The sequence below is a fragment of the Poecilia reticulata genome, chromosome 15, assembly GCF_904066995.2.
Source record: "Poecilia reticulata chromosome 15, P_reticulata-male-v2, whole genome shotgun sequence".
NCBI lineage: Eukaryota > Metazoa > Chordata > Actinopteri > Cyprinodontiformes > Poeciliidae > Poecilia > Poecilia reticulata.
The window spans coordinates 5586190-5612693 of record NC_088844.1 but is presented as its reverse complement, the minus strand read 5'-3'; the positions used below and the strand labels follow the sequence as shown (position 1 = coordinate 5612693).

The window sequence follows — 26504 nt, the reverse complement described above, 5'->3', positions numbered from 1 at the left end:
TGCATAGATTCACATGCTGATGTCAAAGCCACAGCTGCAATGCAGTTTTCCAATAATTTCTTTGGGAACTTTTTAGTTTTCATCTTGCCATCATTAGTTATGGGCCTTTGAGAACCCAGTTCAGAAAAAGTCGTTCTAATGGATTTTTAATAAACATTGTTAAAATAAAACCCATGTTCCAACGGCTTGATTGTTGCAATAAAAGTAATTATTGTGGAAAAGACAAACGCCACACAAATCTAAAATGTATAACTTTATATAAAAGTAAAACATTACATTTAAGCTTTTACATCAGAAATTATTGCATCAAGATTTAAAGCAGTAAAAGAGGCATTTATTATCAACTCAAATGTAGTTCAGAGGTCGACTCGCCTTAGGCTGGCTACCAGGATTTCATATGATTTCTGAAATGTTACTAATCTATCCTTGAAACAGAAATATAAAAACAGTATACAAAAAAAGAAAAAAAAAAGGATAAAAAGTACCTTATTTTACCAGCTTCACACTATTTTTTTTAAACCATTGATACTACAAAATTTTCAGTGTCTTGAGATCACCATACCAGTAAGATACAAATAATAATAAAAAAAACTAAAATTTTTGGCAAGCCTAAAAAAAAAATAAAAATAAAGGCTTAGAAAGACCTCCAATTGAGAAAACTCATAAAACCAAACTCTGCTGTGGCTCAACTACCAATGAGCCTGAACTAAAATTCACAAAACATCTCACTGATGTCAGTACTTCAGCACACTTAAACTCATGCGGCTACTTTTCCTCAGTACTGATACATTTACATCATGTCATCATCTCCTCCTCCGTACATGTCTGCCAGTTTCTTGAAGCGAGGGCCCCAGTTGCTGAGGCAGTCATAGTCCTGGTCTCCATCGCTCGATGAGTTCAGAGACGAAATGCTTCCAGCTTCAGAACCGCCTCCTTCATAATCAAACACTAGCAGAGAGTCGTAGGGGGGAGCAGTCGGGTCGTTATCTGCCGCCTTCAGGTTCTGTGTTGTAGAGTGAAATGCGTTATAATGCTTACAGGCTTATTTTTCAACAAAAGTACTTTTTTTTTTAGTGGGTGTTCAACTCACATCATCAATGAAGCCGCCGATATCTTCTGGGTTGGCGGGCCGAGGTTTGTACACAACAGGCCGTGACTGAAAAACTGGAGCCACTTCATCCCTGAACACATGGGGACGGTTGTCCAAACCACGGTGAAGAACACCCAGATCAAAGTAGTCCTAATGGAGAATAATGCAAAATAAAGCTTCCTTTTAGATTACAAGTCATGAAAACAGTCACTGGATTAAACCACCAGAAGAGCTCGTTGAGAGTGAAGTAAGATTTAAATACGTTCTCATGAACAGTTATAGTCATCAGCCCCATGTAAAAAATATTACATGTAAACAATGTTCCAGAGTATAAATCTTGATTATATAAGCAGCATTTACCTGGTCCTCCTCTCCACCTCCCTCCTCATCATAAAAAAAGATGTCGTCTCTGACATCGTTATCTTGGAGTAAAGGTTGTTCCTTCTTTGGCTTGTTTTTATTTGCCAACAGCAGCAGCAGCAGGACCAGCACTGAAAGAGCATAAAGCTGACATGATTTTTCATTTCAAGAGCAAATTAATCCCATTAAGCTGGAAGGTGACCACTATGGACTGAGTGTGTCTTTAAACACTGGAAAAGTAGATTAATGATACTACCAAAATATGTCCTGGGTGACCTCATCAAGTCTGCACATATAATTACTCCAGTCAAGACTGAGGGAGACCAGCATTCAACTGAGAAACTAATCCAGACGAAAGTAGCTCATGTCACCTTCAAAGTGAAAATATCTGACATGACTCTCTTCAAGTAGCAAATTCAGTAATTTATTCTTTTAGTTAATTCATAGTTGAACTTTGTCATTTAGAGACTGAAAAGATCAAAACCAGGGGTCCTCAAACTTTTCCTGTGATGGCCACATAACTTTTCCCTTCTCTATTGGGGAGTTTGTAACAGAAAGTGGGACTATTGCAGGAGTGCCTAAATGTATCGTTTTCCAGAAAGCACAATCAAATAGCATTCTCTGGGTTCTTCACAGAAAAAAAAAATCCAGGAAGGATTATAGTCCGTATTTTCTGAACTTTGAGCTGCACCGGACTATAAGCCACAACCCCACAGTTAAAAAATAAAAAAATTTAAAAAATCAGTAAACATGCACATATAAGCCACAGATATCTCTGCCGCTCCAGGTTTTCCCACAACGATGCAGCAGCAGCAGAGGGCTGGCGGACAGCCACAATTTGAGTCAATTGAATATCACATTTATTAGGGTTGAAAAAGAAAAAGTTGCCAAGATTAAATTTAACTGAACTGATTACGGTGGTTTCCGAAGGCAACTGTAATAGTAAAAGTGCTGATCCTTCCTGTCTGATACTAGCATGTGCTAAATGAAAATGGGCGCTTTCTTCTTTAAATTTCAACGGCAACTTACTGAATCCTAATATCGATACCTCAAATTCTCATGATCCCAGTATGATAAAAAAAAAAATATAAAAAAAAATGTTTCCCCTCAATGCTATTTAACTGATCAACAACATTTTCAAATGTCAATTCCCTATTAAAACCTAATTCTGTTTTAGTGGGCGCTTTCCAATTTTGACTTCCAATGATTCACTTCCTGCTAAAGAGCCCCTGGTGGTTGAAGAAAAATCCACATATAAGCAGCTTATAGTCCTGAAAATACAGTATATGAAAAAAAATAAATCTGAATGCTCTCTGGTATTGTTCAGGGGGCCGGACCAAATGTGGAGGCGGGCTGGATCCGGCCCGCGGGCCATAGTTTGGGGACCACTGATCAAAATCATTAGCAATTTTTCTTCAGACCAACTTTCATTGAAATAACCCATATTCATCTAGAACTGTGGTAAATTCTCAAACTCACTAAGTAGCAGTAGGACGCCACCAAGTATTCCCAGGATCACTGGCAGGTTGGAACCAGCACCACGTATCTGTTTGCAGCTCACTTCTTCTCCAGTGCAGTCACACACTTCAACTGTGACTGTGCTGACCTGAGGCAGGCCCTGGTTGTCTGAAACCGTCATGATCACCTTATAAAATCCACTCTCCAGCTCACGGATCAAAGTCAGAAAAATACCAGTTTCTGAAAAAGAAAAATATACAATAAACACTGTTACAAAACTAATTCCTACCTTGCCAATTGTTTTGTCAATACAAGTTTCTTTTCATAAAGCTTTATTACATTCTCAACACAAACATTTAGATTTGTTTTATTCAGGTGATCTTTAAGCAATATTTCTAATTTACAGGTTAATGCAGGTTTTATTTGCAGACGTAACTTTGGCTTGGTCAGCTTCGGTCTGCCAGATTAGCAGAAAATTCAACAGGTCTTTGGAATCATTTACATCACCATTATAAAAGCAACACATTGTGATATAATTGTTAGTTCATATCACTCATTCCTAGTTTACATACTGTTGGGGTTCATCTCAGCGGTCCAGTTATTCTTAGTAGAGGAGTCCTTTATGAGGACGCTGTATGGAGAAGTAAAGCCTGGTCCATCTTTATCTGTTACAGTCAGCAGCTGACGAGCTGGTTTCTTGTTGCACACCTGTGGAAACAAAATGGATTTAAACCGCTGATGGGATTATGCTACAGTATATTTGTCATTTTTTATTCAACAACTGAAAATTAAGTCAAACTGGTTAACTGAGGTGATGCTTGGTCAGTGGCACAAGAAGTGGGGATGCACTGTACGCAACGCATAGGGGCACAGCACTAGAGGGGGAACTAAAACGATGTGGGGAAATTTTTTTCTTGTCAGCATTTTCTGTATTTAACAGCTGTTTGTGCATGTATGAAATGATCAATAGAGTAACGGCACTGATCAGATGTCCCTCTTCTCCTACACCTCTTCTCGCGTCGCTCTCTACTCCCACATAAGTCTTTTGGGGGTGAACCCCTCCGAAGCCGCGCTTATTCCCTCCCCCTCTTTTTTAAATCTGAATTGTTGTATACAGTGCACTTGACAAAAGTGAGGTAAAGATGGAGCAGCAGAAGGAAAAAAAAAATAGCTCTTTGGGGCACCAAACATGGAGAGGGTTAAAGACATTGGAGAAAAGCTTTTCAAAATGACTGAGACAGTAGGTAAGTATAGTCAATGTTTAGGGTTGCCACCGTCCCCTAAAATACAGAATCTTCCTATATTTGACTGCTGAATGTTGCGTATTGAACGATACAAGACGTAATTTGTTTCGTATTTCTATAAATGAAATAAAATTTCACAATAGAATTACTGTATTTTATAAGTACATGAATAAGGGAAAGCTGTATGGACATATTAAACCTGGGGCTGGAGGGAAGAGATGGGGGGTGCTGTGGGGTGGATGCCCATGGTGTGTTCACATACGCCTTAGAAAGAAAGTATGTAGTAATGCCCCTATGCTTGGTGATGACGTAATCAGCCGGAATCAAAACAGAGCAAGCAGGAAGCAGAGTAGTTCTCGTTTTGCACCCATTTAAAAAAAGGTAGGAGCAAAACAAATTATCTGGACCTGGTTTGGGTGGAGGGTACATACTTGAAATGAACGATCCTCAACAACTGGGCCGTTGTCGTTGACATCCTCAAGTTTAATGATTAGCGTTCCAGTTCCTGTAGCTGGGATCTGATCTGGAGACATGGAAGAAACAGTAGTGAAGCATGAATAGTCATATTGACCCTTCAATGATCCAATCAGGAAGAAGTAGAAAATCTCTACAATAAAAAGTGAGAAATTCAGAACTGCTACAGGTAATGATATTCTATTCAAATACTTAATGATTTGAGTTTTAGCTCAAATTATTAAATTCCTTTCAACTTGCACTGATTCATAAGGATTTCTTCCAAAACCATTAAGACTGTCAAATCTCACACCTACCATCATCATATGCACCAATAAGGGCTGTGTATTTCTCGTCCTTGACAAAGCTGGATTCTCTGTCCATTTCGGTTTTCACTTTTATCATGCCAGTATCCTTATCAATGTCAAACCACCCAGCTGGGTCATTGAGTATCTTATACCTGAACATCAATGACAAAAACTGATATAAACAACACAAAGCAGGACTTTGCAAGCAGTATGATGAAGAGATTAGTATTTATCTACAATATAAATTTAGAATATGCATTCTGATATTCCTCAAGTTGTAGAATTTTCAGGTTCCTTACATGACTTTCTGTTTGCGTCCAGTGTCTGGATCAGAAGCTGTGTACTGCACCACAAGGCTGTTCACAGCAAGGTTCTCGCTTTTGGAAACATGCTTCTCTTCCGATTCAAAAATGGGAGGTTCATTGACATCCTCCACTGTCACCACCACTGTAGCAGTGAAAGTGGCCAATTGAACAGAAGGAGCAAAAGGAGCCTCATTCTCCACTGTGACCAGTAGAGTGTGCTTACTGGTTCTCTCAAAGTCCAGACCCTGGTTTAGTGGAAGAAAGGTTTAGTGTCAACTCAGACATTAACAGCTCAGGGTGAACTTCAGATCATAAATGTAATAGGAGCTGAATTTTGTTTAAAAAAAAAAAAAAAAAAAGCTCTACAATAGTTAAATTTGGTCCAACAATCAGAACCTGCTGGTCCTCTTACCTTAGCAGTAGTGATGATTCCTTCTTGTTTGTTTGTTCCTGTTTTCACAGTAAACAGATTTCCTGGATCGCCATCAATGATGCTGAACTTTGCATTCCAGGCAGGAGTATGAGGCTCATCACCATCTGTCACCAGCATCTTAACAACTAGAGCATCTACTTTATTCTCTTCAACTGTGGCCGTATACTGAGAGGAGACAGAAAACATTTTTAAGGTTGGTCACCACAACAAATTCCAACTCATCTTCACACATTTGCATACACAACTCATCCTTTAACCCCTGGGGATTCTTGGCTGACCCAAATGGGACATCCTGCTTTACTACTTTGATTCTCAACATCTCAGTCAGATTAAAGGTTAATTCCATGGAACTTGACCAAGACTTTTAAGTTTCCTTTTAAAAAATTGTTGTCCCTGTGATTATAAGTTATGCAGAACAAAATATATGCGTTTTGTGCACACACAAGACCTTTTGTTTCATTTTGGTCCCATTGACTGCTATTATAACCACATATTTTCAGTGGACAGTTATTCTAGCATTTTAAAATAACTTTTCAATAAAAACCATACTAATCCAAGATTCTGCCTTCAAAATACAAGGAAAACTTGTTTTGGGTGTGATAACCTCCCTGATGTTACCACAGGCCCAGTGCATTTATTCAATCAAGTTTCAATGGGGAAAAAGTAGTCCTGGTGTGTTGGCAATGATGTAAAGGAATGGTGTGAATGTGATGTATTTTATGTGTGTGTGCGTGCGTAAAATGAAGTATGTTTTGTATATGTTTTCTCTATCACAGGAAAGGCCCATGTGTGGTGTAGCATCTTTGTATAGGTGCAGCTGGCAATCAAAGTTAAATTTGTTTAAGTTTCTTTATCAAGAGAAAGAGACCGCTCTCCTACGGGCTCTTTGCACGTCTGCTTCCACATTCAGGGTTAAGCAGCTCTGTCGTTTCCAGTCAATTGAAAATGGCATTTTACACTGGTGTTTGCAGGGTTTGCCCAAGGCAACAATTAATGATGTACATCAGTGGTCCCCAAAGTCGGTCCTCGAGGGCCGGGATCTTGCATGTTTTAGTTCCCTCCCTGGTTCAGTACACCTGCATCATATGATGGCTCATTAGAAGGCCTAAGGAGAACACTGACTTGCTGAAGAGATTGTTACTACAATGAGGGAGAGAACTAAAATATGCAGGATGACTGTTCAGGTTGGGAGTTGTTGCTTTTAGAAAAAATATGGCCGTGTTCCTTAAGGTCTCCGTGTTATTGTGTTTTATTACTTATGCATGCTTCTTGTGAAGAGCTCAAATAGGATGGTGTTAACAGCAGCGTGTACAGGCGGATCAGTTGCTCAGCTGTCTGGCTGTGATCTGCTCACTCGTTCCCATACATTTGCTCTTTCAGGCTGAATACAGAAGTGATTCCATGGAAATAACACAGGGATGGCTCCTTTATTTACCATCCGTCTCCCATCAGTAGTATTGGGCTGACGAAGCTGATCCGCAGTGAAGTGAAGTACATCTTTTGTAAGATGTACCGTTTCAAGTCACATATGTAAAGTGTGTCAGTTTTAACTCATTAATCCAAAAATAATGCGTAAACATCAATACTGTTAATATTTTACCTGGTCAAGGCTGGAACATTCACATCAAAAAGATTAAATTTTGCTGTTTATTTTTGAGAAATATTGCATATTTTAGGTTTTTCTCCATCAAAAATTATTATTTTTTTTAACAAAACAGGCATAAAACAGAAAATATTTTTAAAAATTGAGTAAAATGGTCCTCCATTTTAAAAAATATTTGTGTTTTAAGAGCAACTAATTTATAAATGGAGACCTTCAAACAAAGGAACACATTAACAAAGTAACAACAGGTCTTAATAAAATATACGTGGTGTTCTACTTACTTCTGACTGTGTGAAGACTGGAGCGTGATCGTTGCTGTCCGTCACTTTGATAATCACTTTGGTAAATCCAGTCAAACCTTCTCCGTTCATGTCAGCTGCCTGTACTTGCAGTTCATACTGAGGGATTTTCTGTTGAATGAAATGCTGACTTTAATTAAACAGGACACTTGTAGTTTGCAGTCACTGAACTGAAGGAAATTATCTTCCCAAAATATTCAATCCTCATCACTTGCAGAGCTTAGATGCCTTTAAGAGAAACTTAGTTTAGAAAGTATTTAGGCTACAACAAACTGTACAGAGCTCATTCTGAGAAACATATCAGAAGATTTCAAGTAGAGAAATGACATGACAAAAAAAGATTTAATGAAATTATGCCAATTCATAAATTAGGTCTGCAACAGGTATGCTTTAGAACATTGACTTTAATACAGGACACTGCAGGTGAGGTGGGGGAAATGTTGGACACCAGGAAGAGCAAGAACAGTTGTGCATGTGGAGCAACACCAACCGACAGAAACAACACAAACCCAAAGGACACCAGAGGTTGGTACACAGGTAAGTTGGCTTCAATTTTAAACCTTGCTGACTTGCTGGAGGGATTTTACAAGGCTATAAACTGAAGGAATGACTTGTGTTAATATTAGAGAAGTAGTTATCCGTTACTAGTAGCCCTGTTTGCTGAGCCGCATGAAGCTGATCTCAGTGAAGAGCCGAAGACCAAGGTTTTATAAGACAGAAACAGCAGTCTTATATTGTGACCTGATGAATAATATTCATCTTCAGACATCCTGGCAGCTTGATATGCTTCAGCTGTCAAGAGAGGTATTGGAAGTCATCCACTCACAACATGGAAGCCGATGCAACATTAAGCTAGGAGCTCCTAGAATATCCCACTGTCATCCCAGTGGGATCTTCCATTTAAACTGCTTGTTTGCAGTTAGCAATAGTCACTTAACTGTTGTCAACTCGGGTCAGAATTTTTAAAGATTGGAAGGAGAGATCGGTCAAAAAACTGCAATCGCATGACTGCTATACATTTGCTGTACATTGCAAAAGTGGCAGATGTGAGCATTTAGTAACCAATTTTCTGCAATTTTTCTGAAAAACAGTAGCAGTCTTTTTTTAATTTTTCCAGTATTCTTTGCACACACAGAACGATATGAGCGCATTGCATCTCTGCAGCAATCACAATCTTGATTTGTAATTTAAAATTTCTGAGATGGTGTTGAGAAGCTCTTGCTCTCTCAGGCACTGATTAAAATGACGTAGGTAATGAACTTTAATAAATACACTTTTGATATAATCCAGCATATTTTCTTGATAATTATAATAACCTTGTGCTCAGTGCATTTCCCGAAAAATTTATATTTCAATGAAGAACCAACTAAAGACTGCCGTTTTCGTACTTTAAAGAAATGCCTCATCTTTTCATGTCAACTTCAGTTAATTATAAGGTATAAATCTCAGCATGATAGACCATAATATTTAGAAATAATATTGTAACTTTGTTTCTTGGGGTTTTTATTCTTGGGAATTATTGATTGATATATTCTTAAATATCCGACAACATTGAATTGTGAAATAGCCTGGATAGGGCATGATTTAGTTCCAGTGACTAATAAATGTGATATTTAATTGACCTGTTATGACTCAAATGTTGGGTGTTGGGTGTTATTAAAAACAAGTTTTTGTCCAAATTAAGGTGAATTCATGGTTCCCTTTTCCACATAATGTAACCGGTAGTGTTTATGACAAAAAAATAATTATGTGATCGGTATCGGTGATCGGCCCTCATGGGTGATCGGTATCTGTGTCGGCAGGAAAAAATCTGATCAGCACATCTCTAGTATGTTTACTGGTTTAAAAAAGACCTTTGGGGTTGCGGCTTATAGTTAGGAAAATATGGACTATAATCCTTCCTGGATTTCTTTCTGTGAAGAACCCAGAGAGGGTTATTTAGTTATTATTTCATTAATAGTGTCATTATTCATTTCCTGACTTGTTCTGTGAAGAACCCAGAGAGGGTTATTTAGTTATTATTTCATTAATAGTGTCATTATTCATTTCCTGACTTGTTCTGTGAAGAACCCAGAGACGGTTATTTGATTGTGCTTTCTGGAAAACAATACATTTTTACATTTAGGCACTCCTGCAATTGTCACACTTTTTCTGTTGCAAACCGACTCCGGCCCCCCACCAGAGAAGGAAAAAGTTGTGTGGCCCACACAGGAAAAAGTTTGGGGCCCCCAGATCTACACCTCATCAATTAATAAAAACAGTACAACATTAAGAATTTTATCTTAATTTTAAGCTTCAAACCTCACTCAAAGAGTTCAACTAAAATGGCATATACAAAATTTGACAGCAACTTCTGCTTTTGAAACTCTACATAATCTTCTCAAATCTTTGCATTTCATAAGAAAAATGCATGTTAATTGTAGACCAGTTCTGATTTTAGTCAGGTTGGCCAAAACTATCAGAATTCTCACCTCTCGGTCCAGCCCAGCTTCGTTGACTTTGATGAGTCCAGTTTTTGGGTTGATGGTAAACATGTTGGGACTGGGCTGCTCTGGCTTCTGACTCATTATACGGTACCCAATATCAGCATTGTCAGTATTTGGATCATCAGCATCTGTGGCCTCAACCTGAATCACCTCAGTACCTAATCAAGAGGAAACGAACAGTCAGAGAAGCAGCTATTAAGATTTAACAGTGAAGGCAAGATGAACTAAGAAGCTCCCCACTTCCAGATAATTTAGCATCAATATCAAAGTTTTTGTTGTTTATTTTAGATCAGTAAAGGATTTATTTTAAAACAATTAACATTTTCATTATTTTTACAAGCAGACACCGACTTCTGATTTGAGTGTCAACGTAAATGACCACGCTGTAAACGGGCTCCCAAAATATCTAAAAAATTTGAAAACAAAGCCCCATCAAAGCAACAAGAATGTATGCAAAGAGGTGAAAAGAGACAGGGGTCAGCGAAATACTCCAAAACTTATGCTTCGAAGTAGGGGTGTAGCGATACACATCGTATGGTGAAATTATTGTATGAAGATATTTGTTGAGCGATACAATTCGCTGCGATTCAATGCATTTTTACGATTTTAGTGACATTTTGTGTTCCACAGACTTGAATTTAGTTAACTGAAAACTGATTAAAAGCACCAACTACACAATACCTGACTGATTGGACAGTCTAACAGAAAGCAGCTGGACAAAATGAATCACAGATGTAGTAAGAAAATTTGTTTCAGTCATTTAATTCATGTTTAATTAAAGTTTAGTTCAATTTGACATAAAACTCAAAAGTTTAAACTGTAATCCAGGAGCAGAGTGGGGAGATTATCAGCCTCTGTAGACTCTCAATATGCAAATGATTGCACTTATGTTTTTTTTCTTTTGGACATTGTTGCTGCATTTTGGAATAAAAATGCATCCACAAATGCAGTCTTTTGGACTATGGAGAAAAAGGCTTTTCTACCTTGGCTCCCGGAGTTAGCTGTGGCTATAAGCTGCTTTCTTCTAACTGCTAAAGTAGTGGCTCCGCCTCACCCCGTAGTGATCCAACTCCTTGCAGCCACGCAGCACCGCTATTCCCCTACTTGGTTCTCTGAGTAGTTGCCTCTCAGACTGCCAGGATCTCATAGTACTCTCGGTCTCTGATACTCTTTCATTTTCATTTTATTTATTTATTTCGGACAGACAGAAAAGACAATCAAGAAAAAAGAAAATGGCATGAAACAAACATAAGAAATGAAAATGTAAAACAAATTCTGCCCACGTGACATGCAAATGTTATATTCTGTTTAAAAAGAAGCAGGTCTTTGACTGTTGCTAATAAAAATGATCAGCCGTTGTTATCTATCCTCACTGTGCCGCGGATTCCGGCTGGGAGTTTTTCTTTGTCTTCCTACTCAAAACACAACGCCGCTGCATCAGTTTTGGATTTTATCAACTGATGTTCATTCTTCAGGTAATCTTTATATACGCTTCTCTTTCACGGTTACTTGCGCAACTTTACCGATTCTCACCAACAAAATACAGAACATTGTTATTTATTAAAGATTTTACATTTCCAAAAACACAGGAATCTAATGTTTCGTTTTGTATGTTTGGAAGTAGGCCTGTCACGATAAATTTTGCAGAACGATTGTCTAAAAAATTATTGCAATAAATGATAACATTGTTTCAAGACCTTTTGACACCGATTTAATGGAAATAACTAATAATGCATGCGATTTCTTGCCATGGATAGATCCACTTTATTTTCAAAAACACATAACACTGGAACCAAAATTAAATCAGTTTCAGTGTTAATGGATTCTCGGTCTCAATCAACAAAAAACGTACTTGAATAAAAACTAAACAACAAAGCCAAAGTGACTGATTTTCATTCAGTCAGGACTTTACACTGACTCTAGCCACATGCATCACAGGTAGATTCTAGTAAAGCATTGATTAATGCCTGATTTTAAAACTTAGTTAACTGGTCTTATAGCCATTATTTTGTGCCCATGTGCCTGGACGCCACGACAAACCTGATTGAACCGTTATACCAAGGATTTCTGTCGGCTAATGTGTGGTCTGGTTTTGAAAAGTGGAATATGGCTGAATGGGTAATGGGGTTACAGGATATAAGAGGCTTTTGACAGGAAAATAATGGACAGTTGGGGGAAAGACAAAGAAGAATATCTAAAGATGAACGCCAGACTTATGAGGCAGAGTTGGACTGAAAAAGCGGAGAAAAGGACTTTGAACATTGAGGATGTCGTCACTAAAATAATAAAGTTACAGATAAAACTGGAGGATAAACTAATGGACCAAGAGAGCCGTGCACAAAGAGAGAACATGAATTGCATAACAATGGATTTATGGTGTACCCAATACAGCACTACAGGTCTCTCCAACAATGAGGTGACGCCAACTTTGGTTTCCTATTGCAGCTTCTGATTCGGGAAATAGCTAAAGGGCGATTCCTAACTGACCAAACTACAACATCAGCTGACCAAACTACAACATCTAGACTCTTCAAACATGGAGTGAATTATTCTCAACTAATAACAGAATATTTAAAACCAAGAGAAGGATTTGTGAAACTCGAATAAAGGGCAGTTTCCACCAGGGAATCAGGCATTCCCTGAAAGACTTTCCTGTCTCAGAGGCTCTGGCTCCACCAGATCACCAACCATTTCTGAGAATGAACCACCACATTGTCTTCATGGTGTAAGGACCTTTTTGTTCGTTTGTTTTTAACTGAGCAACTGGCTACATTTTTAACAGCAAAAACTGATGTGTTTACAACACTAAGTCCTTAATAAACATGATTTGAAAATAATTGGACAAAATGTATTCCCCTCGTTATTCTACCATTTCTTTTTTATACATTGTCCACAGTGAACCCAGTCTTTCATCTGATGACTACTGGAGATGGGCACCACCAACCCCCTTCACCACCCTGCAAGGATTAGCAAGATGGTGAGGGGGGAGCTAGTGGTGATAAGATAATGTATGGACGGATGGATAAGTCCACATCTAAAAAATATTCATAGTTAAGGCCAGCATCAACTGATATGATATTGCGGACCACTTTTTCTATTTCTAACAGATGCAGGCAAAGACAACACCCAGAAATGTTTCTTCACCCCAGGCATCTGGTCCCAAACATCATCAGTTTTGATGCCTTATACATAGCAAGTCCACAACGTCTTAAAGTTGTAAGTCTTAGAATTTTCTTTGTTTTATTGGACTCTTTAACATACAACTGCTTTCTCTTTTGAATTGCTCTATTGTTCTTTTTTGTAGGTTCCTGCAAAGTGCAGTGAATGGGAATGTTCCGTCGTTGATCCTCACTCTTCATAAGGAGAAATGTCAGTTTGTCTGGAGTAATGCGACACCGAATTAAAATGAATGAATGAATTTAAATACTCTGTCCTTGAAGTATTTCTCACATTTCCTCTAAAGTGCTTATTTTTTTTAACTGTACCAATTTTCATAAGCATATTTTCTGTAAACTTAATATTTGACAATTTGTACAATTCTCTGATAGTATATTTTCAATGTACTCTTGAAAAATATTAATATATTGAACACAAAGTAATGCGTTTCACCTGAAAACTGTTGTAATTGATCCTTCTGTGTTCTGCTAGCCTGATATGTTTGCATGAAGCATGTAATGTAATGTACAAAGTGGCAAAGAATAATAAGACATTAAATAACTAATGTCTTATTATTAGGAATTGTACTTCATTAGGAATTGTAATAAACCAAAAGTGTAATTGGAGCATACTGAGATCACACTACTAATATATAAAGTGTATAATGCTCATATTTAAAATACATTCTACATATATTTTAAATGTAATTCAATCACAAAAATAATACACTTAAGATATACTAATGAGGCATTTTTATTTTTACATAAAAAGCAATATACTTAAAGCATACCAAGTATACCCTTAGTTGGTTCAAAAAAGCATGTCATGGTACACTTTAAATTGTGATTTTCTACAATTACTATTAAAATACATCAAACACATATTTAGTTGTTCCAAAATAATATACTTCAAGTTAACTAATCCTCAACTAACTTGAAGTATAATGATGATTAGTCTGGCTTTAAGTACGCCAAGATTTAACATGCTTAGTATATTTAAATTTCCACCAGGGTTATACTGTACCATAGGCTGCCTGTATGGATAACACAGAAGTAGAAGCACTTCACAATGTGGAAAAAAAATATATATATTGGTCCTTATGGGTTGGAAAGTAATTAGTTACATTTGCATTTATTGCTGTAATTACAATTTGTTTAATTTTCCTTTAAGTTGTTTACAAACCATGAACTTTACTTTTCCTTGAATTTGTTTTAAATAAAGTTATTACATTTGAAATTATATCTGTTAATGAGTTAAGATAAAATATAATAAAACACCAGAAAAAACAGCATTGATCTTTCAGCTGGATTTGTATTAAGATCTCATGGTGTGACATCAATGGGAAGACAGAGGAGCAAGAAAAATCTATTAAGTTTAGTTCAAGTTAAAGTCTGTGAAAAAGAAAACCCCTCGCTGTACTTAACGCATCAATTTAACTATAAGTGTGAGAAAGGCAGCAGCTTTATCATACATGGTAAACTTGAAAAATATTTTAACAAATGTAAATGTCAGTTTTATCAGGTTCTTGTTATGATTTGTATTGACTAAATTTTAACAGGAAATCAGGTTTTGGAGTCGGTTATTTAAAACCATTAGATAAAATATTATAAATTAATGTCCCATTAAAAATACACAATATTTTGTGTTGCTTTTATATTTATAAATGTTTGAGGCCAATATGTTCTTATTTTCTTTATGATGAGCTGGACATTTGCTCATCACAAAGTAGCTAAATTAACGAGTAATGAGGTACTTGTTACTTTGAATATTAGTAACTTTACCTGTATTTACATGCACTTTTTTTAAAAAAAAGATTTTTTGGCTCTCAAATAAAGTGGTCTTTATTTGAGAGTTAATCGACAGGAAAGTGGGTTATGGGAGAAGGAGAAAGCATGCGGCAGAGGTCCCTAGGCTGAGAATCAAACCTGTGACAGCCGTGTTGAGGACTAAGGCCTCCATATTTGGGTGGTGCTGAACCCCTGCACCACCACAGCAAACAAGTGCATTTTTTTAAATATAAACTTCAACATTACCGTTTTTTCTCTTGAACAAATTAGTAATTGTTGTCTGCACTTTTATCAGGTTTCGATTTTGCTTGAATTAAAAATTCCCACTGTGTTATTTTGAAGTCTCTGAATGCTAAGCGGTTTATTGTTCATCCTGTCCCAGTGCAAGCAGCATTCTTTTATATCTGTGTACCACCTGCGTAAAATGCCCCAATGCTTAAATCAAATGCACCAATCTGATCAGTAACTACTGTCTAAGAGGAAGACACGCGTTCTATGTGCCATCGTTTAATGAGTGAAATCTTGGTCATAAGTTAATAAGCAGTTGTTTGAGGTGTGCTGTCCTGTTTTAATTGAGTGAAAATAACAAAAAAATACAACTTGATACTTTCCGTTTGTTTTTAATTGGGATGTTTTGTAACACGCAGACAGATGTTATAGCAGAGAATGGTTTGAAGACTGCTGACGAAAACTACAAGCTCTGGGAGGGAAGATGGAGGGCAGAGAGAGGCTGGAGGAGTAAAGGCTCCACTCAGCATGGACAGTTCAGAAACAATTCAGAATAAGAAAGAGAAAAAAGCTATTTATAAGCAGTTTAAATGCATATATTTAAAAGATTAGAGGCACCCAAGTGTAGGTGATTGCCATTTTATAAAGTCCTGCAGCTGTTCGCACTGTGTGTACTTTGAATTAGATACTGGATTTTTTTTATTATCTAAGCCCCTTTACTATAAACAAGATTGTGGAGGGAAAAAAAATGTTTTGTGACAAAACATCTTGGACGTAGCCCACATCTGTGCAAGACAGCGAGTGTCGTCACATCTCCGTCCTAAACCAAAAATGTTAGTCAGTTTACTTTTGGTTTATTTGGTGGCTTGGCGCTCTTTCTGTAAGCTAAATGTGATCCACCTCAGGTGGATCACATTTAGACATGCACTGTGAAATATCAGTCAAATATCAAAGTCACATCCTGATTTTGATATTTAGTATAATAAAAAAAAGAAAAAAGAAAGCAGATTAGATCCACTGTTTTGTGGGCCATACAAAACAGGCCCACAAAACTTTTAACATTGTTTAGAGGTTCCAGCCAAAAGTTCCAAGAATACTTATAATTTAGTTTGAAAAAAGTAAAAATTTCTCTTTGCATTGTCATTATCTGAATCCTGGGACTTTACCTTTTTCCGAGGCCTCTGGAACTTCTCCCGTATAGGTAGCTTTAGTGAAAATAGGTTTGTTGTCATTCTGGTCAATTACATTGATTACAATCTCCATAGGCTCCTCTGCACTTGTAGTACCTCCTGCTACCACAGCATGGGCTTTAAGCTGCAAGAACGATAATTTCAACATATTAGAATATGGTCTCTTTGATTTTATGTTGCAAGAAAATGTATATTTTATCTTTCCCATTTTATAAACTATATTCAGTATTTAAACAGAGATGACCATTTTTATTTGAGTATTTTTTTGTAAACTTGAGAATTGTTTCAGAAAATTGTTTCTCGACTTTCTTTAGTCTCATCTTTAACAAACAGGCTTAAAGCTCCAAGAGAAAACACTGACCGTGTATTTGTCCACTTTCTCTCTGTCCAGTGCTTCTGTTATATACAGATCACCAGTGTCTCTGTCCATGATGAAAAGACCAACAGGAGGCTGATCAGCTCCAGGACCAGTGATGCTGTAAATGATCTTCTTCGTTTTATCGTTATCAGAGCGAATCTGGACAACACAGACCACAAAGTTATAATGAGACATGTTTAAGCAAAGCACAAAAAAATAGAGGAATACATCTTAAAGTACAATGTATAATTTAAAATGCAAATAAAATTACACTGAATGTCATTTTTCTAGCATCATTCATACATACACAAGCATTAATATTAATTTCCTTACCTGAACAACAAACTCAGGAAACTTTTTTCTGGAATTCTCAGCAACATTCGAAGGAGGGACAACCCAGCCTCTCTTTCTCCTCTTCAGTCCTGGATTAGATTTCGGGAAATACAGAATGGGAGCCTGTGGAGCATCCTAAGAAACAAAGGTAACACTTAATTTGAAGGCGGAGGTCAACATTAAATAAGAGTCCTTTCAATGCTTTTGCAAGTAATTTAGAACATGCAACATCCAGGTCCCTCAACACCCCCCAACAAAGAATGTGTAGGCTACTTTGCACTGACTATTATTTTATTATTAATATTACTATCACTATTGTAGATGTTTTGATTTTTATGCTAATTTCTGTATTTATCAAGATAATTTTCCAGAGAACATGGGAATAGAAATTATTTTCACAGGCGTCTACGAAAAATGCAATGAATATTCAAGTTAAAATTTGTAGGCCTAACAGCAGCCAGAGTGCAAAAGATTTGTTCTTTGACCATTTTCCAGTTGTTAAATCTTCCACAAAATGACCAGATAAAAGATGTACAACATGCCAGTTTAAATTTGATCTATTTGCAAAACATCTGAGCTCTGCAACATTAAAACATGGATAGAACTGTAACTACATTAATCATAGCTCTTCTTTTCAGCGTTTCTGGTGGTGCAGCTCTGTGCTGCCTTCAGGAGAATGGGACATGAGAGTATCATCCATAAAATTTCCCCCTCATGGCATTTACTGTGCAAACCAGAGCTTTCAGTGGAAGAACAAAAGTTCTAGGTCCTTTTAATGCCATACAAATATGAGGAAGAAACATGGATTATATCTTTACAAAGACCTGTCTATTGATTATATAGTTTTACAGAAATTACAAAGAACAAATCTTGTTCTTTATAAAATCCTAATGAGTCAAATTGAAAGTGTCATGGAGTCAACAGCCACATGACATTAACATTGACATAAAAAAATAATATTGAAGAAATAAATACATCAAATCTAATTAAAAACATAAAAATAAGCGATAAGTTATTTACTGTTATGTTCTGTAAGATATATTTATTCTAAGTACTAGATATGGTCTTAAACCCATGGCACTTCAACAATATTTTTACCTTTTCTCTGGAAATAGTGTCTGTTTATTCTTGCCATACAGTTCTCTGTATTAAGTATTGCTTGAAAGGTCTTGCAATACCAGTTTATTCTTCTGTATTTATTTTAGTTTCTTAGTTTATTCTTGCATTTTGTTCTTCATTCATTTCCATTTAGTTTCCTTTGATTAGTATTATCCTCTCTTGGTTTATTGCTATGTCCACATTAGTTTCTTTCCTGTTGCTAGATTTATTTTATCGTTTATTGACCACCAGTAATCTTCACTCATCACCTGCTGCGCCACCGAATCGTCATGCGTTTTACATCATGTGTTGATTTTTCACTGTTCAGCGTTGGGTTCTCCATTTTTATGCCATAATTCACAGTTCGTCGCACCGTTTTATGTCCCGCTTCTTCTGTTTTAGAGTTTTGCGCAATATGCGCCTCGTTTTTTGTTTTTTTTTAACCCCGTATGGTGCAGTGCGGTCGGGAACCGCATCGATGGGGAAAAGGCAGACTGACAAACTTTTTAAAACAAACAATTTCGGTATTCTTGATTATTGAAATTTAAAAGTGCTGTGGTTCTGTTGTTCCATCACACCAGTTTCATACCGGACCACTTACAGCACCGGTGTTAATGCTATAAAATGAATGCTACAAAATAAAGTTTTAGCAAGTTGCTCAAAGTCTAAACTGGTATTGTTGTGATTGTAAGGTGTAAAGTTTACCTTCGACCAAACGCCCCCCAAAGGAATCCCAGCGCCCCCATTTTGCAAAAATTTCCACCAACTTCCCGTCTCGTCCCCTTTCCTCTAGCCATGCCCAGCGCCACTTGTTTTTAAATCTTTTCTCAAGTAAACACGTTTCTTTACTGGGTGAGACAAACTCCATTTTCTTTCATATCGCGTTTGATTAAACCGCCAAAACGAACGCATGCGCTTGTTTTCTACAAACCGTTTTACAGTCATTGGTCAAGAACACGGGAGCTAGAATTCTGATTGGCAGACATCTTTGTTGACGGAGCTCTTTAAGCCCGGAGACTATAGTTTGGTTGAGGCGGACTGTTTGTCAAAAGCCGGAAATCCGGCCCCCGGCCGGAGCTCTTCAAGCCTACATACCATGAACATGAATAAGCTTTCATGAATATTTAGGACTGTTGTCATAAAGCAGGGGTTCCAAACTTTTCCTGTGAGGGCCACATAACTTTTCCCTTCTCTGGTGGGGGGCCGGAGTCAATTTGTAACAGGAAAAGTGTGATGATTGCAGGTGTGCCTAAATGTAAAAATTTAGTGTTTTCCAGAAAGCACAGTCAAATAATCCTCTCTGGGTTCTTCACAGAAAAAAAAATCCAGGAAGGATTATAGTCCGTATTTTTCTTACTATAAGCCGCAAACCCAAAGTTTAAAAAAAACAACAAAAAAAAACAGTTAACATGCACATTTAAGCCACATATATCTCTTCCACTCCAGGTTTTCCACAACGATGCAGCAGCAGAGCGGGGCAGACACCCAAAATAGGTCAATTGAGCATCACATTTATTACGGTTGGAAAAGAAAAAGTTGCCAAGTTTAGATTTAACTGAACTGATTACAGTAGTTTCCGAACGGTAACTGTAGTAAAAGTGCTGATCCTTTGTGTCTGCTATTAGCATGTGCGAAATGAAAACGGGCGCTTTCTTTTATTTCCAATTTTGACTTCCAATGATTCACTTCCTGCTAAAGAGCTCCCTGGTGGTTGAAGAAAAATCCACATATAAGCGGCTTATAGTCCGGAAAAATACGGTATATGAAAAAATAAATAAAAAATCTGAATCCTCTCTGGTATTGTTCAAGGGGCCGGACCAAATGTGTAGGCGGGACGTAGTTTGGGGACCACTGTCATAAAGAGTCATTCGGTAAATTATGACACTTAATACAAAGTTGACATTATACAAAATGTCTTTATGATAACTTGACATTAACCAAGAAATCATTACCGTTTAAACTTTACCTTTAATAACATAAAGTTACCAAATTTTTAAAGTGCAATCAGTAATACCTTTATATCAGTAATGATTTCTTTGTCAACTTTGTATTAAAAGTGTCGTAATTTACCGAATGACGCTTTATGACAGTCATAAATATTCATGGAGGCTTATTCATGTTCATGACAGTGTCATGTCAGTCTTATTCACCCCCTTCAAATAAAGTGTTACCGAAACAAATATATTTTAATCAGAAAACAGCTGAAATGAAATGGCTTCCAGAAAAACAAATGCATCCTGACTTCAAATTTAAGAATTGCAGTCTGACATGAAGCTCTTAATTTACATTTCCTCTGAGCCAAAAGCTCAAATGAATCAGTCATAAAAAAAAAAAAAAGTGGGACATGAAGACAGTACAAACTAACAAAAAAGTATGGAAACAGATTATGTTAAATACAGCCACAAAGGAGCAGTGTTTCACAGAAAAACATTTCTGCATTAAAAGCATTTGTTCAACACATCACAGGTAGAGTGAGGGTTATCCAAGTACAGAGCCCATAAAAAGTATTCACTTCGTTGGATGTTTTATATTTAGGTCTGACCAGCCATGCACTGTTGTGGCCTTTTATAATCTCCGTTTTTCATTATGCTTCAGTCAAATGAATTGGCTTTTGGAGGCCGAAACATATCTGAAAACTTACCAGATTTGGTGGACGCATTAGGCCTACATAAAATGTATGCATTTTAACATTGTCAAGAAAATCATAACAGAAACAGCTCAGCTGTGTCACTCTGTAACTTTCAAAACACTGTGCACATTAACCTGTGGAGGCATAAAATTTGGTCCTCTTCTAGAACTCACGAAGACCTACAGAAAAGTCTCTACAAGTGTGTATTTACCTCCGCGGCAGAGACTCCAAACCCCTGAGACCGACTCATCGAACCCCATGGGTTCAATCAAACCCAGGTTAAGAACCACTGCTTTAGCTGGATGCCTTTGGTCGTCTTTTAGAAAATGTCATTGTCTGGCAGATGGAAACCAACTGTCCTCCAGGATTTTACTGAGCTCTAATTAAATTGTGCTAATCACTTTAAAGGTGGTGAATATTTAAGCAATCACTTGTGATCTTGTAGAAATCAGTTTTCACTTCGACATTTAATGGGGTTTTGCCAAAAAAGCCAAAATGTTCATCATGATTTATTTAAAAGGGGAAAATTTTGGAGGGGGTGAATACTTTATAGAAACAGTGCGTCAGTAGTCAGATTTTATATGCTCAACAAAAAAAGGGAAAAAAAAATACATTTTCTGACCCATGTCTATGCCTTTCCTACCTGTTTAGTGGCTGAGTCCACCTCAATCTGATCATGAAGCTGGATGTTGTGGTGATGCTCAGTATTCAGATTGTTATTCCCATGATGATGTCCATCATACAGCACCATGGCAGATACAGTCAACTTCTGACCCTGTGAGTCCCAGGAGTGGATGAAAAAGTCCCGGTGACCCTCATGAAGGACAACTTGTCTCTTTACCTGGAGTAGGAAGACCACAGTAACTTCAGCACAGCACAATGTCAGAACAGAGTTTGAAAAATAGGACCTCAGGAAGATAATCTTAAATCTATTGTTTTCTTAAGCTTGAGACTAGCAGCCTCACAAGAAGGGTTGATTTTTTTTTATCTTACTTTTAAACATTTACTTAGCATTGTAATTTTGTCAACACCTACCTGCATATCATAAACTTATTTTCAGAAAAGTTCAAAATGACTTGAATAAAGGCTGAGTTGCATTTCCACACAAAGTGTTTCCAACAGGTAGGTTATATATCTTGAAAAAGTGTTCAGATATGGCTAAACTAAATCCACAAATATTTCTGATAGCTGTCAGGATGTTGTAGCTGTCAATACTATGTTTAAGAGGGTTTTCTGGCTATAGTGGCCTTTTTTGATAGTATTCACACAGATGTCTTATTAATTCCAATTTCTGCCACCTTTACAGAACTACATTTTAATAATAATAATGATTGTAAGGCATTGTAGCCCCTAGGGGGAAGTACTGAGCTTCTAAATTCAAAGGAAATACTGTGTCTGAGGCAGGGTTAGTGTACCGTTAGAGCATGGGTGGCAGGGGATGGGTGTTAAAAGCCTGTCCGAAAATGTGATTTTCTTGTATTATTTTGATCAATTTTGAAATCCACAAGAGGAATACTTCATTCTACAGTTTGTTTTTGTAATTTTCAGCCAATACATATACTCACTGTGCATGCTAATTTTTTTTTACCCTTTACACTTAAAGCATTTTTGACTGCAAAAAAATTAGCTGAAGAAAGTTGATTGGATTGGTTTTTATTTAGGGATATTAATACAACAGCATACCACACAGTTCATAACTGAAAACCATGCAGTATTTCTGTTCACTTCCCAAGTATGCTCTATTTTGCTCCCTAAAATACTTTTTGTTTTGAGGTTCCAACCAACCAAAATGAGAAAATGTTCAAGGGGTATGCCTACTTCAGCAGGCAAATGAAACAAAATGGCTTACGAAAGGTTGGATGGAAAAAAAATGTGATATTAGTGTTTTGGTTTTTTTTCCCCAAACTACCCTGAAGTGTTGCATCACCCCATACTTTTGAATCAGTACTGAAACTCAAATATGTAACATTTTGTAACTTGTGCACCTGTAAGGATCTTTATGTAAACATAAACTGAATATCTCACCGTTACCAAGCCATCTGTTTGGACCACAAAGCGGCTGTCATCTGTGCTGAAAAGAAATCTGGTGCGGTCCGTGCAGTCACTGAAGCCAACTGGAAATGAACAAAAATCACAAATGTTCACAAACAGAAATAGTGCATGGATTATCACAATCAGGGCCCAATATAAAATGATTCTGCTGTAACAGCAGGTTAACAAGTCAAACAAAGTGATAGCTAAAATAAATGTTGCAACAAATAAGCAATAGTACGTACACAAGACAAACCCAGAACCTAACTCTACTTTGTGCCAGCTTTTATTCAGTGTTTGCCGCACCATTTGAAAAGCCAGCAGAACAAGTAGAAACCTGACTGAAGATTCCCTGAGCTGCAGAAATGAGTACAACACAAGAACTGAATAACTAATCAATAGCTTCACAAAAAATATCCTTCAAAGCTAGAAAACCAGTATTATTAGAAACAGTTAATACTAGCAATAAAAATGAGACATTGACATATTCTGTTCATGAAAGGCTCACCATACCTTTGCCCAGTCGTGTGCCTTGCTGCAGGTGTTTTCTGGTCACTTTGAATATTAACAGCTCTGACTCAAATCCAGGCGTACATGATGACTCCTCTGCAGCCACAGCCTGGGAGATGACAATGAGCATTTCATTCAGGCCTGCAATCCTGGGTGTGTAACAGCAGAATGCACACACACAACTACTAATGGTTCTAAGGTAGTGGGAAATTGTCAAATGATGGTGGACGAAACAGAATTTATTTTAGGACAGCTTGAGAAAGCAAAGAAATGGCCAACATGTTGCTCAAACAGAAAGTGCTTAACAGTGAATGTTGTGTCAACATCTTCATTTTAATAACGCAAGAGAAATAGCTTCAGGACTAGAGAGTAAAAATATATTTTAAGATATTATAAGTAATAAGTGCTCACAATCACCAGATGATACAGTTGTGTTTTTTGAAGCCATGTTTCAGAGGTGGTCAGAATGAACTCTAAGGCCTCAGGATTATCAAAAGAAATGGTCATGACTTTTAAAAGTCAGATATTGAAGTTGTCAAAAGTTCCTTTATCTTTTGGTAGGTAAACATTAGCATAGAAGTTACAGAAAGGTGACAAACTAGCCACAGCGATTAAAAGCTGCCAGCCCAGTTCCAGATGATTTCAGCCATTTAAAAAAAATAAATAAATAAATGTTCATATCCATGGCATTAGTAGATTTTAACCCTTTACATTTTCACAAGAGACCATCGTTAGGTTTGTTGTTTTTTTTTCTTTCAGCTATACAACTTTCTTGTATTACTATGTGGCTTGATGTGACTGAGGCATAATGCATCAAACACTGCATCAGCTGTGATCCAAGTCTGTTATATATCCGCAAAGAGCAGAAGAAAAGAAAAAAATCAATCTGCCAGTTGAACAAAAGCATAGATGACACTATAGATGCGTTACAGGAATGTTCCAGCTACTACGACTGATAAGTAACAAATATTCTACAGAAGAAACAGCAACAAGCATAACAGTCTTGTTAGGCTGTAGAAATATAATATCTGCAGCGCATTACACAGGTTCAAATTATCCTTTTATTTTCAGCATGCAAGAGCTTCTGTTTTGTCTTCAGCAGTCAGTACCTACAAAAATAAAATACTGATAATTTGGGAATCTATATTACAAGCAAATAACATGCATATAAATACAGCCTTGCTTTGCACAGCAACCCATTTATTAGGAAAATCTACAGGGTTCTAAACTGCTAACAGAGATCTATGAAAGGTAAAAGAGCTTTAATAACCTAAAATATTAATAGATTAAATTATTGATTTTTGTTACAGTCAGTTTAATAGGTTGGGCAATATGGATTTACAACTTTAACATTTTTAATTTATATGTATTGCAATAATAAGTTTGCTGATAGAATTTTTAATTCACCATTTTAATTAGATCTCTTTATCCATCTTTGCTTAAGGTGCAGAAGCTCAAAAACTGAATACTGCTTCAAAATCCAAACGAACTGGTATCAGTTTCTCCTTTCAATTTCATCCAGTTGTGAAACTAAACAGAACAAAATTCTTACATTCAATCTTATTCCCAAATGTAGATACAGGTTATATTTCTAACCATACCATTGGTTTTGGATTAGTAAACAGACTCTAGTAAATTTCATTACCAACAGCTAGTGACTGACTTCTAATTATTTTTTACAACATTAACAGAATCAACTGCAAATCCCCTCTTGTTCTAATGTGTTTTAGGTCTATAAAACAAAACAATACACTAGCCTCTCAACAATACAGCCAGCCTCTCAGAATGCCTTCCACTATAAAGCTGTTTGCAATAAAAACTTCATATCTCGTTTATAAAAGAACTTCAATTTTTATCAAATATTTTCTTCACACAAAAGCAGCTTAAACCTTTTTTTAAAAAAAAACAATGTTAACTAACCATTGTTCGCATTTAATATTAGCTATTGTTTTCCAATCTCATGTTTGAAATGTTTTTACAGCTTATGAAGATCTCGAGTGTGTGTAATTTGTGCTATACAATGATTGTTAACAGTCCAAACAACAGATTTCTACAGTTTTAAAGTCAATAGTGACGTCATATGCCCTGTGGAAGAAGAACCTGAAGGGACCTCAGTTTTAATTTATAAAAATCCAACATGGCGAGTCAGCCTGCAGTCAACGTCACCGACGGAAACAGGGCGAGGCACTACTTCACCGTTGTACACCGCAACGACAATTATCCATAAAGCAATTAGTTTAGAGCAACCGTGTGTGTGTGTGTGTGAAGTCAGGATAGTTTTCATCCACCTTCACCTTTAACTCTTAACATTCACCCCAAGAACCTCCTTATTGCTACCCACAACATCCACAAGAAGCAGTAACTAAAACCAAATTAAATTTACCAACCTAAACGCCTTTTTAAACGCTCTTTGGAAAACAGGATAGCCACACAAGTAAATAAACAGTAACATTAGAAATAACAGATATAACAAATAGCAAAACATGTCGAAGTAATATTTAAAATAAAAGTCAAAACAGCGGGAAAAAGTCCTACCTGGAAAATGACGAATAAAACGCCCCAAACCGCAAACCAGGCGGTCCCCATTTGTGTTTGAAGCCGCTTATAAAATCCTTCTGGTAGCTAAAACGTAGAAAAAACAACTTTCTTTGTATTCCGGTGCGTAGCGTCTCCCCTTTTGCACTCTGTAAGTAGTTTCAGCGTCTGAATGTGATCAGTCCCGCGAGCTGATTCAGGTACTCTCAGTGTGACGTCAGCTCACAGGTGCGCCCCGTTCCGGCTTCCTCATATGGTCATAAAGCGCCACACCTGAGGAAGGAGAAACCAGAAGTTTCGATTACTTTTCTCTTCAGGACAAGCTCGCAGATTTACATAAGATAGCGGTCTGTGGCATCCATCCGATTCACTATAGACAGTGAGCCATGTGTAACTTCGGTGAGCTGCTCTCCATTTAGTCTCATTTCCTTTAACTGACAATTTGTCCAACGAAGATCCCCTCCCCCACCTTCTCTTTCTCTCTTTCTCTCTCTGTCTCCCACACATACACGCACACAATCACAATCCTATTTCTAACTAACCACATATCAAATCAGTCCTTTAAATCTGCATTTAGCATGTGAACATAATGTAAATATAAACAGAACAA

At 37.0% G+C, this 26504-nt stretch overlaps 1 protein-coding gene across 1 annotated transcript; it reads right to left on the bottom strand.

The window, feature by feature from the left end:
* Positions 1–240: 240 nt before the first annotated feature.
* cdh1 (cadherin 1, type 1, E-cadherin (epithelial)) lies at positions 241–26255 on the bottom strand. The gene is made up of 18 exons (XM_008428998.3): positions 25895–26255; positions 23363–23468; positions 22844–22932; positions 21462–21659; positions 17092–17226; positions 16762–16917; positions 16377–16524; positions 10025–10197; positions 7536–7664; positions 5631–5816; positions 5213–5463; positions 4923–5065; positions 4584–4675; positions 3481–3616; positions 2930–3148; positions 1451–1581; positions 1091–1240; positions 241–1003 (listed from the first exon to the last, which is right to left on the bottom strand). The coding sequence occupies exons 1-18, from the start codon at positions 25943–25945 to the stop codon at positions 791–793; spliced, it is 2706 nt and encodes a 901-aa protein (XP_008427220.2). The 5' UTR covers positions 25946–26255; the 3' UTR covers positions 241–790.
* Positions 26256–26504: the final 249 nt, after the last annotated feature.

Excerpts from the sequence above, each read along its gene's own strand:
- cdh1 (XM_008428998.3), bottom strand. The coding sequence starts at position 25,945 with ATGGGGACCGCCTGGTTTGCGGTTTGGGGCGTTTTATTCGTCATTTTC. Across the intron at positions 16,525-16,761 it reads AGAAAGTGGACAAATACACG|CTTAAAGCCCATGCTGTGGT; the intron begins GTCAGTGTTTTC and ends TCGTTCTTGCAG. Across the intron at positions 7,665-10,024 it reads AAGCTGGGCTGGACCGAGAG|AAAATCCCTCAGTATGAACT; the intron begins GTGAGAATTCTG and ends TTCATTCAACAG.